The sequence below is a fragment of the Epargyreus clarus genome, unplaced genomic scaffold (assembly GCF_041222505.1).
Source record: "Epargyreus clarus isolate Ecla_fem2 unplaced genomic scaffold, WU_Ecla_fem_2.2 ptg000012l, whole genome shotgun sequence".
Lineage (NCBI taxonomy): Eukaryota > Metazoa > Arthropoda > Insecta > Lepidoptera > Hesperiidae > Epargyreus > Epargyreus clarus.
The window spans coordinates 7,676,386-7,693,273 of record NW_027332220.1 but is presented as its reverse complement, the minus strand read 5'-3'; the positions used below and the strand labels follow the sequence as shown (position 1 = coordinate 7,693,273).

Here is a 16,888-nt window from a genome sequence, read left to right as displayed (position 1 = left end):
CTATTAGCATTCAAGTTCTGATGTTGCTAATTAATCAAAACAGCTACGGAAATAGCGTTTGAACCAGGGCCGGATTTGGGGAAGGACAAGAGGGGCTACTGCACTGGGGCCTCTATAAGAGAGGGGCCCCTACAATAGAGAAAAAAATCGGGTCAACATTTTTTTAAACAGTAAATTAAGTACATGCTTTTCCAAATGGTGATGAATTTATTTTATGACATGGCAGTATTTTTTTAAGTCTTAATGGAGAAAATTGTTCCGTTTCATTCAGATACTAATTAAGGGCCTCCACTCATTCGTTGCCTTAAAGCCGCCATACCTCTAAATCCGGCCCTGGTCTGAGTGCATACAACAAAAAAGTGATTGATGTGTCGTACATCTTTTTATTAATATTTCAATAATCGCTACAACACTTAATATGTTTTTATAAACATAAATAAACTTCTTATAAAAAATAATATATGCTTTCAATTAGCAATAGATGTCTTGTATCGACTAAGAATAATAAATTCAAAATAATAGTGTTGATCAAAAAATACGCAAAAGAAGATAGGTATAGCCTTTATTTTGTAAATTACAATTAGGTGAAATAATAATAAGATTTTTTCATTTATTGCTTTACATACAGTTTTTTACGAAAAATATAAAAAATCTTCTGTATATTTCTTCTTGTATTACATTGAATTTTACAAAATCAAAAACAAAAAAGATATTTCTTTTTTTATCAGAAATAATTACGATTTAGAAAAACTCTATTGATGAAACTACCACATGATTCCCATATATCTCATTATGTGAAGCATTACTATATTACCAAATTTTCCAAAGTACGGTAAACTACCAACCCAATATATAAAAAAGCTTGTAATTCATAAAAGGAGCACGCATCGAAATCCCACACCTTCATCTTACTCGAAACGGAACACAACTTAAGTAAGCGATCAACAAGCATCGAACAAGTATTGTGGTTTACCTACATTTGTAATACGGAATTAATTTAACAGCAATGTTTTTTGTATTTTATCATCACATTGAATTATTACCAGAGCGATTTGCATAAACGATGGAGGCCGTATGAATAAAACATGGAAACTGGCAACGCGCCATTCATATTTTGAACTTTGCCGCCTATTAAAAATATTTTCGAAGAGGATTATAGATTTGTCAAACTGAAACGGATTATAAATATAGCTGTATTTATGTCTGCAGGCATATAACGTGTCAGACACGGGCCGTTTCCGCAAAATATCTAATCTAAATATATATAACTCAAAGGTGACTGCCTGACATAGTGATTTATCCACGCACAGGCACTGGACGGATCGGGTTGAAATTTGTCATTAGATGTTATGACGTGAGCATCCGCTAAGAAAGGATTTTGATCAATTCTACCCCCAAGGGGATAAAATAGGGGATGAAAATATTACTTCGTAACGCGAGCGAAGCCGCGGGCAAAAGCTCGTCATTTTATATAAAGCGCATGAACGTACTTTTTATATTTTCACAGAGATATTTTAGGACTCGTTGAATGTCTATTTCATATAGAATAGCTTATAGCGTCAAAAGTCAGACAAAACCACTTTTGCCTGGTTAAGAGTGTTACTGCAACGTATATATTATTGTTATTCGTATTCAAAATACGTAATAATACATAATACGTTTCTATGCGGTAAACTTTACAAAAAATTCTAAAAATAAGTCACCTAAAATTTCGGAATTTCCTACCGTATCTACTCTACTTGTAGTTACATTAATAGGTATATTTTACAATAAAATAATTTATAGGCGTCGTATACATATATTTATTTTAAATTGCAATTTATTCTACGACCTACAGCTTAAAAAACGGAAACCATTAAATTCACTTGAAAATAATTTAAGCTAACAATGGGTTGTGGGGTGTAAGTCAGCGGAAATGACATCACTTAGGTTTTGAAAGACAAAATGTCACCGAATGAACTCATCAAATTAAAAAACTTAATTGGTCAAGGTGGACCCACTATAAAGTCGTGGTTCTGTAGATAAACATAATGGATAAGGCCCAGTTCACACATAGGATTTATATTGCATTTATTTTAAAATTTGTATTAATACAAAAACCGATTTATAGCATAATTCATAACATAGACGTGGTCTTTCACTGTGAGCCTTATACGAAGACTCAAAGTCGCTCAGCGAGCTATGGAGAGAGCTATGCTCGGTATTTCCCTACGCGACAGAATTCGTAACGAGGAAATCCGTAGGCGAACGAAAGTTACCGACATAGCTCTCAAAATAAGCAAGCTGATGTGGCAATGGGCTGGCCACATAGTTCGTAGGACCGATAACCGGTGGGGTCGGAAGGTCCTCGAATGGAGACCACGTCTCGGCAAAAGGAGTACAGGACGCCCCCCGACCAGGTGGACTGACGACCTGAAGCGGACGGCGGGTAACCGCTGGATGCAGACGGCCCAAGACCGGTCGGAGTGGCGCAAACTAGGGGAGGCCTATGTCCAGCAGTGGACCAGTAAAGGCTGATGGATGGATGATGGATTCATAACATAGAAAACTCTAGAGTTAATTTTCCAAAACCAATAATTTCAAGGTGGCTAGTTATACCACTGACGATATACTTGGGGGAAAGGTAAGCTATTGATTAATTATCTGTTATCTATATTCGTACGAAAGTTCCTTCAAAATCAATTCAGACGTATCCAACATATATTTTATGAACAAGAAAAATAAGACTCAGAGATATAAAACAGGCACTTCTATTCCATATATTATTATAATTGTAGCTACATGTGTACCGACCCTTATTAAGCTTAACTTTATGTCTTCTAACAAGTGCATGCTAATAACAAGAGTTCACAAGTAACACAAGTATTAAAATGTTCAGATTTGATAAACGAGATATTTTAATAGTATTCCGTCTATTTGACAAGACCTTTCTTTTTAAATAAATTTGTTATTAAAATAAGGCAGATTTAAGGTAACATGCAAAAAATGTATTGAAAAAGTATGAAGCATGGCTACTACATCGACCCGTCGCCGACCTATGCCTTTCATACTTTTCAATACAAAAAATATTCTTTGCTTGACATGTTTTTGGCACGGCCATGGTATGACACGGTATAGTGAGCACACTCTCTAGTAGGTCGATAAATGGTGAAATTATTCGAAATTTTAACAATAACAGTGAAATTATGGTAACTCACTTTTTCTTGATAATTCTCAAAAAATGTGAAGTCTACTACAATGAATGTTATTTTATAAGAAACTTTTCCTGTGGAATTATTTTCTTAAAAACCGTTAAGATATCTTATCTTGATTCCTAAACCGTTCTCATGTTTAAAGAACTCATTTTCTGGTCATTGTTTCTTTTGAACTCTGTATCTTAATTTTGGTATTAATTTTAATGCTTCCAACAATAAATTATTTTAAATTATGGTGATTAAGACAAATATTTAACACTTTTTTGTATTACTCCGCTAAGCGGTCTTGCGATTAAAAATTGATAAAAAATACAAATTGCGCAGTTCCTAATAAATAATTTGTGTAATGTTCTCATGGTTTTTGTTTCGTAAAAATGCGGTGGATTTAAAATTCTCCCACGTGACTGTTATCAGTAGTAAAAGTTTTACTGTCTACATTTTTTTTTAAATGTTATTGACACAACCACATTTCATTTAAATTTCGGGATTTGAAAAACGGAAAATTTGACAAATTAAAACATTTATTTAGCGACCCTGTTTAAATTGTGCCATTTTGAATCAGAGAACAAAGGAAATCCAAAAATATGATATAATAGAGAATCATAAGTTTCATGATACATACTGATACAAAACACGAGTAAGTACATTTACATTGTGACGAAAATTTATTATTTACAAATGTTATAAAAAGTAAATGCATAATGTCCTAACTCGTAACAGTGGAGAAAGAGGAGAGCCTTAAACAAATCTAAAATTATTAATCAATTATTTGATACAAACCTTATCTCTAAGACTTTCTGTAAGCTGACGGTCAATGCCCGGAAAGTATGATAAAATAGTCGCTCTATCATACAGCTAAGTTTTTCATTTCAGTCATTCTCTAAGAAGCCGTTAAGAAAGGAGTTTATGCCAGTAAAAACTGTAGATACGCACGGAAATTGTAATTCATCTTCGCAGCGGAAATCCTGTGCGTTTTATGCGATAATTATGAACACCGTTACTCAAATACATTGCCTTCTAAGTATAATGCGCCTCTCGACATTAGAGGCTGTTGCTTTCAGATTATGACAGAGGAATTACTGTCATCCGGGAGAAACATGATGACCCATGCTGTGTGATATTCATATGAGTTATTATTACTTTTGATTTAGCATACATTAGTGTAGTATCGCTTATTTACAATATTTACTGTAGTGTTTTATAGATTCTGTTATATTGATAAAAATACGTTCTGAAGCCGAATCTGACAGTTTGTGAAACTATAGGCCTCAAAAGATCTAAGTTAAGCAAAGCCGCTAGTGGTTGGGTGTCAGATGGGTGACTGCTACTGGCTAAATTTCATACGTGCTTACGTGTTATAGAGAATACGTTGAAGCCCCGGTTATTATTCTCGGATTCTTTAAACTTATAAGCGATTTGAAAGATACCCGATATAGATGTTCCTCCACCAAAGAGCACACGGTAGAATATGCTTCAGGTCTCTCAGCTGAGAGGAGGAAGACGTGCCCAGCAATGGGAATAAAAGGGTTCCAGGGAAACTCATCTTCATGCCGATTGGTTCAACGAACTGCGCAAAATGAGATCAGCAATATTAGGCGTGGTTTTGCTACAACTCTATTTGGCAAGATTTGGCAGATGTTACTGCAGTAATAAAGCATTATGTCGTCAGTTCTTCTGGTCATTTTATCTATATTAACATACATCCATCTATTTACACACATACATAAATAGTAGATATAACTATCACATAGTGAATGAGATATGATGACAAGATTTTACTGGGACCGCCCTGTCTATTGTTTTCTAATTCCCTTTCAAAGGCATAGGACAATTCATTTGGCATTTTGTGTAATGTCTGAACATGCGGTTAACTTGCTTGAGAACTTTCTTCTCCACCTTGAGAACCTTATTCTCTCCGATGATTTCCTTTACCTGTGATAATTAATTCTTGTTACTCAAATAAGTTTAAAAAATGAGGATCCTATAAAAGTAACTCTATCACATATTATTGTTTAAGTGTACTATTTAACTTAGTGGTTTCATTATTCAGAAACCAACATTGAGCCATCAAGTCAACGGAAGTCGTAAGTGAACCGTTTTCCGTTGCTCCCCGACCTACGAAATTGCCTTTTTTGTCAACTTTTGGCGCCATATGATTTACCAATCTACCATCATTGTCAGTTTTTTACACAAATAGCGCTTAATTATAGTTATTTTGTTTTTCCTTAGGTGGCCGTTTTAACAAAAAACTATATGAAACTAACAATTGTGAAAAAAAAAGAAACTTAGTGGTAGAACAACAAACAAAAGTTGATAGAACCCTTTGTGGTTCGACTCCGGTGGCACCACCGCCACCCCTATTTTTACCTAATAACAGCAGTGCTAAGCAATGCTGTGTTATGGTTTGAAGAGTGATAAGGGAGATATACTTTTCCGAGGCGTTCCAGATTACTCCTCAGGGGTAGCGGCGCATCTGTGGCGCACCTCAGGTAGGAATCTAATCGTCTCTGGGGTTGATTTAGATGTCCATGGGCGGCAATAGCCATTTACTAGGTGGAACGCATGTTCGTTTGTTCCTATAGTATAAAAAAACTTACGTTTAAAATGAAAAAAGCGACGTTACATAAAATCGCAGGTCATATGCAAATATATAAAACAAAAACGTAGATTTATTAACTCGTCAAGGAAACATTCAAGTGTTTAAAAACGCATTTTTGTGCAAAATATAATAATTAGACTTGTGATGACAAGCAGGTGGCACCTCAGGTGTGACACGGATTCCCACAAGTAACATAAATGCAATAATTATGTATTCAGATTATTAAAAGGTGGCAGAAACCCTCGTAGTTCCAATGACCGTGGATCGTTTTTAGTCAGACGTTTTCTAGTCTAGGTATTTTTGGGCGGACTAAAGTCTATAATTGAATATAATTTAGCAATTACATTGCGAATATTGTTCACTATTCAGACATTCGTAGAGTAACTTTAGTTTTTTTAAACCTAAATAGCATTATTTTGCAGTTCGCCATTGCTTCAGTTTTCATGTCGGTAGGTGCCTAAATATAAAGTGACCGTGTGTCTGGCATGAACGGCTGTTTCAATGTTTTTTATAATATAGGAGTAGCAGACGAGCATGCAGTCCATCTGATGGTAAGTGGCTACTGCCGCCCATCAACCCCAGATAGGATTAGATATTCCTACCTGAGGTCGGCCACAAATGCGCCGCTACCCCTGAGGACTGAGCTGGAACGCCTCGGAAAAGTCTGTCTCCCTTACCACACCTTTCAAACCGGAACACAGCAGCGCCTAACACTGCTGTTATTAGAAATAGGTGTGGATTTAATCGAACCTTTTAGTATTATTGCAATATGATTTTCCTATCATATGACGTACACCTACCTAAATAGGGAAAACAGTCAAAACATAACTGTACTAATCATACAATTCATCCAACAGATTAAGTTCATGATTTTAAGAATTTAAATGGCTCATTATTGCGACGACCGTAACAAAACGGTTGGAACAAAAAACTACATAATACTAAGTAAAAACAAACCAGTAGGTATGTGGTAATATAACAATAATGACAGCAAAATGGTAATTCATCATTCGCGAGTGATGCGTATGTATGTTTATTGCGATAACAATTACGAGTTCTGTGTAAAGAAACATGTAACTTTGCACAAGACATCAATTCAAGTACCTAGCCTGTATTCATCCAACTTTTATTCATTAGATATTTCAAAGGTTATATTAGTTTAAAAACTATTTTATAGTCTCACAGTACTTTTCTTCCGCGATTTTGCAAAAATATCACATTCTGCCAACATTGAGGTATTCATTTGGAAAGGAGTCAGACTCTGTCGCTCACCAAATGATAATTAGACGCACTGAAGCATAAGAAATTAAGTAGCGAAGAATTTTGCGTTATTATTTATAGTATTTTAAGCAAATGTAAAAGATATTTATGATTAGAATAATTTATTTAATAACTTTAATCTAAGGATCTTTGATATATTCCATTTCAGTAATTGCTTAACAGATAGATTCGTTTCTTCAGAGGAGATATATGTTTTGTCTAAAGTAGCACTTATCCATCAGTGGTTGCACTTAAGCAGCCAATGCCTAACTAGTCTTAAAATCATCAGTTTGCAGCAAGGGCCTGACGAAGACCTGAAGAAGTCCTACAAAAGAGTTTCTAGTTCCTGGCTTCGCACTTTGCAAGCTTAACCATCTTAATCACTTAAATAAGCTTAATAGTTTTAACAGCTTTTTTGTTGACGAGGGGGAAACCTTGAAAATGTACGGTGCCTTCAAAAAAACTTGGTATTCCTTGAATAGCAAGTGATACCCAAGCGCTTTCAAACACTCCACTAAGTTTAGTAATTTTAACTCCTAGCACTCCTAGCACGCTCTCAAACAATTCACTAAGTTTAAGAATTCTAACTGCTAGTTTTAATATCAGTAGCAAGCTTACCTGAAGAAGTCGTTCCTGCAGAAGAGCTTGTTGTCCCTAGAGTAGCACTTGTCAGCGAGCGGCGTGCGGCAGTCGGCGCAGCGGACGCACGCCGCGTGCCAGGCGCGCTCCAGCACGTGCAAGAGGAACTTGTCCAGGATCGGCTTCTCGCAGCCGGCGCACGCCATCGCGCCGCCTGCTTCGCCACGTCCTGGGTACAATGGAGACGAATGTTAATATAGTGTAACTTTTTTTATAATATAGGAGTAGCAGACGAGCAAGCAGTCCACCTGATGGTAAGTGGCTACTGCCGCCCCTGATCTGTAATCAACCCCAGATAGGAATAGATATTCCTACTTGAGGTCGACCGCAGATACACCGCTACCCCTGAGGACTAAGCTGGAACGTCTCGGAAAAGCATGTCTCCCTTACCACACTCTTCAAACCAGAACATAGCAGCGCTTAACACTGCTGTCACAGAAATACGTGTGACGGTGGTGCCGCCAGTCGAACCACAAAGGTTACTACCACCTTCAAAACTTGTCACTAGCGCTACAAAAGTCGAAATGCGAGTAGTTCGAGCTGCGATAATACAAGTAAAATAATGTTTTTAATGATATATTAAAAATATATAATACCAATGCAAAATAAGTATTAATTTAATTTAAATGTTGGTCAACTACGTCATTTTTTAATTATCATAAAAAGATGTTTTATCCCTTTCCTTTGGGAAATCCGTTAAATTTATTTCAAAACAACAATTTAATTTTAAATTTTGTGCCATTCTACAACAACACGGTATCAGCCATTGTAATGCATAACCTCAAGTTTATAAATACAAACAATAAAAATAAACATGAGTATATAATGCCATACACATTAAATTATATCTGTATAGCAGAAAAATATATGACTAAGTTCCAAGAAAACTTCATAAATTACTTAAGCACCGACCAACCATTCGAGGTCGCAAATCTTCGGACAATCCTTAGAATCGCATCTTTATATCATTAAGAACAAACAGGATACGTATGTAATCAAATAACTACTGAATAAGTACATAAGAGTGAATAAGAATAGCTTTAGGGCGCTTGCAATTCCGACGATTTGTCGTGCGACAGCCGAACGGTTTTCGCACTGCACACGGACAAATTTTTGACGTTATACTTCTTTTGGCGCGAATGGAAAAAATGATGAGAGATTTTGACATAATTATCATCTAAAATCGACACCATAAAGTTAGTTACAAAGTAATTTTAAATATTTTCTTTTAAGTCTAATATGATATATTATTACCTTTTTTATTGTTAAATACGCCAAAGAAGTATAATTTCTTACAAACGTAAGAATATAACACAAAATGGCGGACCGCGAGAACATACAAATAAGCCCGTCATACTTCCGTGAGCTGGAAGACAGCATTGCATTTGCCACGTGCCACGATTTTTTATAAAAAAAAACAGTCATCCGTAAGCAGTACGACAATCGTCCTGTACACTTAGTATGAGTTTTTACGTTTGCTCGAAAACGTTTAAAGTTTACGAATTCGCGCATTCAGCGCCCCCATGGACAGTATCCGAACTAAAATTCCGCAGGAGTTTAAAAAACGGAACTATAACGCTATCAAAATTAAATTAAAAATGTAAAAATAAATGTATTCTATATTTGTAACATTTAATGCCGTTACAATTAACTATTCAGTTTTTTAGATCCCATAATGCGAAATTTTAGTTCCGATACGGTCCACGGAGGCGCTGTACGAATTGCGTAAACATTGAAAGTGTTTAAGTAAAAGTAAAAACTCATACTAAGGGTACTGTTGTCGTACGGCACCAGTGCGACTCAAATCGTCGAAGTTCAAAAATACCCATAGACGCATTTTATTATGTAGAATTTTATACACAGGCATAGCTCACTCCTTCAATAGTTCATTTTATCGTAAAGTTAGTAGCAACGCACGACGAGAAACATAATGGGATTGAGTTTTACGATCGATAAAGCTAAGTTGAATAAAGTTTTATTAGCATATGTTATTACCGGGAACAGTACATAGACGTACAGCCTAGTACGTAGTTGTCTAACTATTTATAATGAAGCTTCCATTAATTCTCTAACTACGCTTAAAACTTATCGTAAACTTAAACCGTTAATCTTGCAGCGATGTAAATGACTCAGAGATTTATTTATTAATTCTTTAACGGCCAAAAGTTTGACACCTCAACACGGGTATAAAAATGCGTTGTCAACTAAAAATTTGGACGAATCCTTTCTTGCACGGTGTTTTTTCTTTACGCCCTAAAACTTTTGACATTTATTGGCTAAATTTATGAAGGTCGCGGCGGCGGTTGTTAAATATTCCATATTCAAATCTGAATGTCCGATTGGTCGCGCGCCATTTCATACGATGCGTTCAGAATTCTGTGACGGCTATTCACTGAAATTATGGGTATGCGCGGCGTGTGTGATTTCTTTAGTTTAGATTTACCGCTGTCACGCCGTTTAACCTGTGGATTTTGAATAATAATACCCTGACAGTGTTATCTTAGTTAATAAGACTAAAATATCAAGGGTCATTTTAAGCGAATGGACAAACTGCCGTAAGAATAATTATTATGCACTTCGTGGGGATAAAAAACGCACTGAAGAGAAAAAACTACATTTTAAAACCGTTTTAAGCGATACGTTGGCTAATCTGCACGTTAATTCCGTCTTCTTTAAAAGACTTAGCTGTGCAAAATGTTGTAAGCCACTTAAAAAACTGTAGAAAGAGTGTTACCAAGATTCGGTTTTTGTTTTTCTAATCTAAAAAACGAGTTTAAACGAGACAATACCACGTTGTAATGCCATTGAATGTTTTTTGTGTTAAAACTAACAAACAACCCTTTTAAAAGATTGCCAGAATCAACCCTGAATAGGAGGAGAGTTATATGTTACGCCACTGATAAATTTGAAACGCATACTTAATCTTAAGGAGTTAGCTACGCATTAAGTATGTGTTATGTATGCGAAGATGTAGGTAATTAATTAGGTTGCTGCTAGATCGCACTTTCTGGCTTTGCATTAGTCAAATTATAGTATCTAACAATATTTATTTTGTATCACACGTTTTTCTGAAATTAGCTGATATAAACAAACAACGATGCGCTCTACCGGACCTTAAGTAGTCACTGTCAGCCAAGGTCATCTATAATCAAGTCCATGAAGAACAAGGGTCTGAATGACAATCAATTTCAGACACATTGTCACTTCTGAAATTTAAAAGTTACTTAAAATCCCCTTGGGTAAGCGTCTCCCTGTCCCTGTAGTACCGGAACCAGAATAGGGCTACGGTATCTCCTGCCTGTCGTAAGAGGCGACTAAAAGGGGCTTTCGGGGTTGCGGGCGGCAAGAGTGGGAGCTCAAATCGTCCAGCAAGCGACCCCGGGAAGGACAGCGGTTTGTGTAGTCGCATATCGCTGTAATCAACAGGGGATGTGAGAGGAGCGTAAATTGCTTCCCCAGGGCAGAGCCCGATAGAAGGGCATCGAGTTAGGAGGACTCCGGTTGTGTTCCGTTGGAGATCCCGGAGTTCTCCACCAAACGCTGAGGACGGCCACTGGGGGGGGTTTAGTGCGGGTAAGCGTCTCTACATTATACCTATCTATATAATACCTATTAAGAATGAAAATAGCAATTTAATAGGACATAGAGTATAAATCAATGCTGAGGAGAGCGTCGTAGAGCCGCAAGCAAGTTTTAAGAACTTTGTAGTCTATTTTTTCTTTACAAATGAAAGTAATTATTTAGTAGTGATCAGAAAAAATAAGAACACTACACATAATTTAAATATGAACTTTAAAGTTTACCTTATAAGTCACGGATTTGTAAAAGTAAGACACAGAATTAAGTAGCATATACTATCTACCGTTATCCTTTATATCCTTGTAAAGTAACATTGTCTAAATTTCCCGACAGTGCAACCCATTTTGAATGAGAATTGACTTGTAAATTTGTACGATTGTGTGCAAAGTGTCCGATTCTTATTCAAGTTCAATTCATATCAATTTTTCGACCTTTGTATTGTAAACGAGGATACTGAACACTGAATTGTAATGATAGGTCAAATTGATAATAATAGCACTCGGAAACTCGGAAATCGTAGTGTACAATAATATTAATGAGAAGGATTATTGTAATAGGTGTTTAAATTACATATGACCATAGTATAATTTGCATGTTTATATACCCATAGATTTACTAAACCCAGACTAATTATTTTTCTTTGCCCTTTTTGTATTATTTTTCTTTACGTTTCTTAGTTTTTCTCTACTTTCTTATGTCGCCGTTAATGTTTTTGTATCCTCAAGGTTGGCTGACAGAAAATACTATTTAGTCGCCGTTATTATGGACGTCTTTTATATACCTAACTATTTTTTATCAATAAAAAACGAATTTTCTTTGTCTTTTCTTTATAAAAATAATAAAAAAAAAACTAGAGTGCACAATTTAATTTATTGCAAATTTCGTAATTATTAAAAAGTTTGTTTATATAATACTAGCTGACCCGGCAAACTTTGTACCGCCTCAAAATCTATTTATCAAATATATTTCGTATAAAATAAAGCCTGTTACTCGTAGATAATGTAGCTTTCGAACGGTGAAAGAATTTTTAAAATCGGTCCAGTAGTTTTTGAGCCTATTCATTACAACCAAACAAACAAAGTTTTCCGCTATATAATATTAGTGTAGATATCTACCAAGTCCTAGATACACACTGAACTTAAAGTTTTAATATAAATGACAATGTTGCCAACAAGCCTGGTGTAATGACAAAATAATAACTAATTTTAAACGTTTATTGAAATGCGGGAAGATGAACGCGAAGCATATGCAAGATGCAACAGCACATGCAAGATGCAAACATAGCACCATGCAGCTGATTCACGCCAAAGGTGTTTTGTTTTTAAATTTTATTTTTTTATGCGTTAAAAATGTTTGTCTTCCAATTACTCGAAAACCGCCGAACCAATTTACATGTGCGAAGGATCCGGGCAACTAATACGAAAACCAACTTGAAACTTATCTTATAACCACAACAGGTGTTTACAAACATTGTTAATCTTTCAGCAACCTATAATATATAATAACAGTGTGAGTTGGGTGACGCTTATCCTAAGTTGCATATGATTTAAAAATTATATAAAATGTATTAGGTAGTTACGAAATTAATAATGTAAAATTACAGATTTTTTTACTAGACGAAGATTTTATACAGAATTTAAGGTTGTATAAGTTTTTCTATGAAAACGTATCTAATGTTATATTAAGTACAAGTAAGTAAAGGATACCAAGAAAAAAATATTCGTGACTCTTTATTTATATATATGAGTATAATAGATGTTTGTTTTTTTGTATTAATAGACTTTATATAAAAACAGCTTCTCCATTGCGTTAAAATATTTGCTCGTTTAATAGTTTTTAGAAGTAGCATGCAGTCCACCTTACGAGAACTGGCTACTGCCACCCATGGACATTTGTAAACAACCCCAGATAGGACTAGATATTCCTACTTGAGGTAGGCCACAGATGCGCCGCTACCCCTGAGGACCAAGCTGGAATGCCTCGGAAAAGTATGATTCCTTTACCACACCCTTCAAACCAGAACACAACAACGCTTAACAAAGTTGTTATAAGGTAGAAATAGGTGTGGCGATGGTGCCGCCGGAGTCGAACCAGAACGGATTCTACCACCTTCTTTATTATTAATAAAAATATTAAATTCAGAAGGAAAACCACTTAGGCATTCAATAATTTAATTAAATTACGTATTTTGTTATATCGGGTTCCCCCTATTTTTGTTATTGCGGGATATATCGGGTAAATTCCCGTAATCTACAGGTTTTCCCTGTATCCAATACAATAATATTAATAAAAAACAATGCTGTAACATACACGATTGTTCAATATTACGACAATGGGGTAATAATATTTGGGGAAAAATAATTTAAAGTACGCAATAATAAATTTAACTGAAATGTTACAAGTGGTTAGACTTTTTTATTTGATTGTTGAATTAACTGCAAGAATGTAAGATTAAAATAATAGACATACCTTACTCTGTGCCACGGACTTTATAAAAATTGAGTGAGTATTTACAGTTTCTACACTATACTTTTTAAGCTTTCTTAGCATAATCTTTTTAAGCATTTTTTTTATACTTGTGTCTAACGATAAACCAGACGTGCTACCTGATGGAAAGTAATGAACATCTAGGGACATTTGCAACACTAAAGGAGTCACCAATGCATCGCCGGCTTTGAAGGAGAGCTCTTTTTACACCATTTTTGAAGAGCCCCATGTCATAGGGCTCCGGGAAGACCTAGGAGGAAGCTCATTCTGCATTTTGCACGTCCGTGGTAAAAACGAAGAATACTGACTTAAAATCACGTCAGGATTAGCGACTGTATAGCTGTATTGAACGTCAGGTTAATACAATACAAATAATTTTAAAAACACCTTTATTGTATGAGAGGTGAGAACCGTCCTATTTTAATGTTAACTTTATTAACCAGTACTTTATTTATGTAATATCGAAATAGCAGTAAGATGGTAAGTAAGTGGCTACTGCCGCCCATAAACACTGGTAATCAACCGCAAATCAGGTTAAGTTTGGTCATAGATGCGTTGCGCTATCTTTCAGGACTAAGTTTAAACGCGGATACCTGTCTTCTCGTGGTCGAGCAGAAAGCCTGTTCTGCTGTTTGAAGATCAGTCTTTTTTCTAGTTGACGTCGTTTTTTTTTATTTTCGATATTTTTTTACTCTGGTCGCCAAGTAGTAGGTAATAGTTTTGTAAAAAAATAAGGTTGGTAAATACTTAAACTACTCGAGCATTTAACTGGAAAACGTAAGAATTCTAGAGGAATGGCATTAAAGTTTTCCTTTTTCACAAAAATATATAGATAACAGTAACGTAACCAGTTTTTACGTGACAAGAAAATTCACTTTATATGCAAATTTTTAGCAATGCATTTTTTTATTTAACATATCATTGTCTATATAGGTATTATTTGTTATGTGCTTTTTAATTTACAAATATATCAATGTAGGTAGTATATACGTTTTACAAAAAAATATTCTTTGAAATTACTGTAAAAAGTTGGGTTTTTTACCATTCAAACAACTTTAATTGTTAGAGTTTTTAGTATTTTCGGAAATAAACGACAACAGTTAACACCTTTCTTTTTGGGGTACTTAAAAAGTTTTTATACGGATTATTGCAGGATGTTTCGTAATCGGATTTACTTTTGTTATCTTAAAATATTCATTTTTTGAGCACCTAGCTATGTTTGACAAGATATAACGGTCTGTTCCGGCGCTTTTTACTATTTCTGTATGAAAACAGAAGATTAAAAAAGTCTGTATGAAACAGAAATAGTTGAAACAGCCTCAACCACTCGCGCCCTGATGTTGACTGTTGAATTGTTGACTGTTGAATAACTACGACCTAATAAGCAAGGGGTTTTTACCCAAATGCAGAGGGTAATGTTTTTCGAGCATATGTATTTATGTATTTCTGTACATATGTCTCAATCTTTAGCACGCCTTGCAGCCCAAACGGATTAAAGCTTTCCATATGAGACGTCATTGAATTTGTCTAATATCCCACATATTAGACAAATTAGTAGCATAGACTATATTTTTAAACAGAATTAAGTACTTTCTAATTTTTTTATAATATAGGAGTAGCAGACGAGCATGCAGTCCATCCGATGGTTGCTACTGTCGCCCATAGACATCTGTAATGAACCCCAGATAAGATTTCTTTCTGAGGTTGGTAACAGAAGCGCCACTACCTCCGAAGACTATGCTAGAACGCCTCAGAAAAGTATGTCTCGCTTACCACACTTATCAATCCCATAACACAGCAGCGCTTAACACTGTTGTTATTAGCTAGAAATAGGTATGGCGGTGGTGCCGTGCCGTGGTACCTTTCAATATTTGTAAATATTTAATTTGAAAAACTGCTTTTTTTAGTTTATGAATAGAGGAAGGCAGCAGTAATAGCCTAATGGTTAAGAAATTCGGCCTCTCGAACATGGGGTCCGAGGGGAATGACGGGTCCAAATCCCAGGCACCTCTGATTTTTCAAAATTAGGAGCGTATAAAAATTAATTATCACTTACTCAAACCGGTGATGGAAAACATCATAAAAAAACCTGCGTACCTAAAAGATTTATGTAAAAAAATAACAATAATAATCTCAAAGATATGTAAAGTCTACCAATACGCATTTGGCTAGCGCGGTGGACTATGGCCTAGTCCATCCCGTGCGCAGCAGTGGGATAATAATGGGTTAATGACGAATAATAGGAAGGTGAAACAATATTGATGGGAAAATTGCTAACCACAGATAAAACATTATGTGAAATAAGGAAAAAGGACTACCACTAGCAGACAATTATTTCCGTAAAATGTACCTACTTTTCCTCTTTGTTTTCCCTATACCAAAATTATATATCATTAAAACATATTATATAGTACTAATATGGTTAATATATTGTAAAACTAGGAAAAAATGTATGTATGAATGTATAAAACAAAATGTAAAAACTCAAAACCAATTTGGGAACATAACGGTTCACTGTATTTTAGCGACAAATTATGGATTCGGTCCTTTCCATGAAAACGAAATTAATTTAACAATTAATTACACAACCCCAGTGTTTATATAACAATTATTAATCAGACAATTATTTAAATATAAAAGCAAGGAATCATATATTAAAATTAAATAAAATAAAAATCATCATCATCAGCTGAGCAGATTTTTTCTAACGATAGCTACAAACAATCTCGATACTGTCACCTTTCAAACAAAAAAAACTGAATCAAAATCGGTTCATCCGTTGAAAATCTACGAATCCAAATATGTACCTACAAACGTTAAATGTATAACATATTTTTGCGTGGAACATTAATACTAAAAAGGAAATAACTACGTACATTCTACAAATACAGGTAAATTAAATAGTCCTAACTATATTTAGTATCAATATACGAGTAGAAGGAAATACAGGATACGTAGGGCTTTCCCCAACGACCTAATTTAAATTGAGGGTTCACCAAACCGAGCCGTGGTCGATTTTGTCGCAAAATATCCTTAGCAACGTACCTAACTAATTGATATATGTATGAACTATTGACGTCAATCCATTATTGTTTTACGTACACGCACGTGCACGGATCCTCTCTCCGAG

General features: G+C 35.2%; 1 protein-coding gene across 7 annotated transcripts in view; it reads right to left on the bottom strand.

Annotated features, from left to right (window-relative positions):
* The window catches only part of Lim1 (LIM homeobox 1), a 76,036-nt gene that overhangs the window by 56,322 nt on the left and 2,826 nt on the right, over positions 1-16,888 (bottom strand). For all 7 annotated transcript variants that reach the window (XM_073078367.1, XM_073078369.1, XM_073078368.1 and 4 more), the window contains exon 2: positions 7,672-7,861. In XM_073078367.1, coding sequence (XP_072934468.1) covers positions 7,672-7,861 — 190 coding nt within the window. The remainder of the gene's footprint in view (positions 1-7,671; positions 7,862-16,888) is intronic.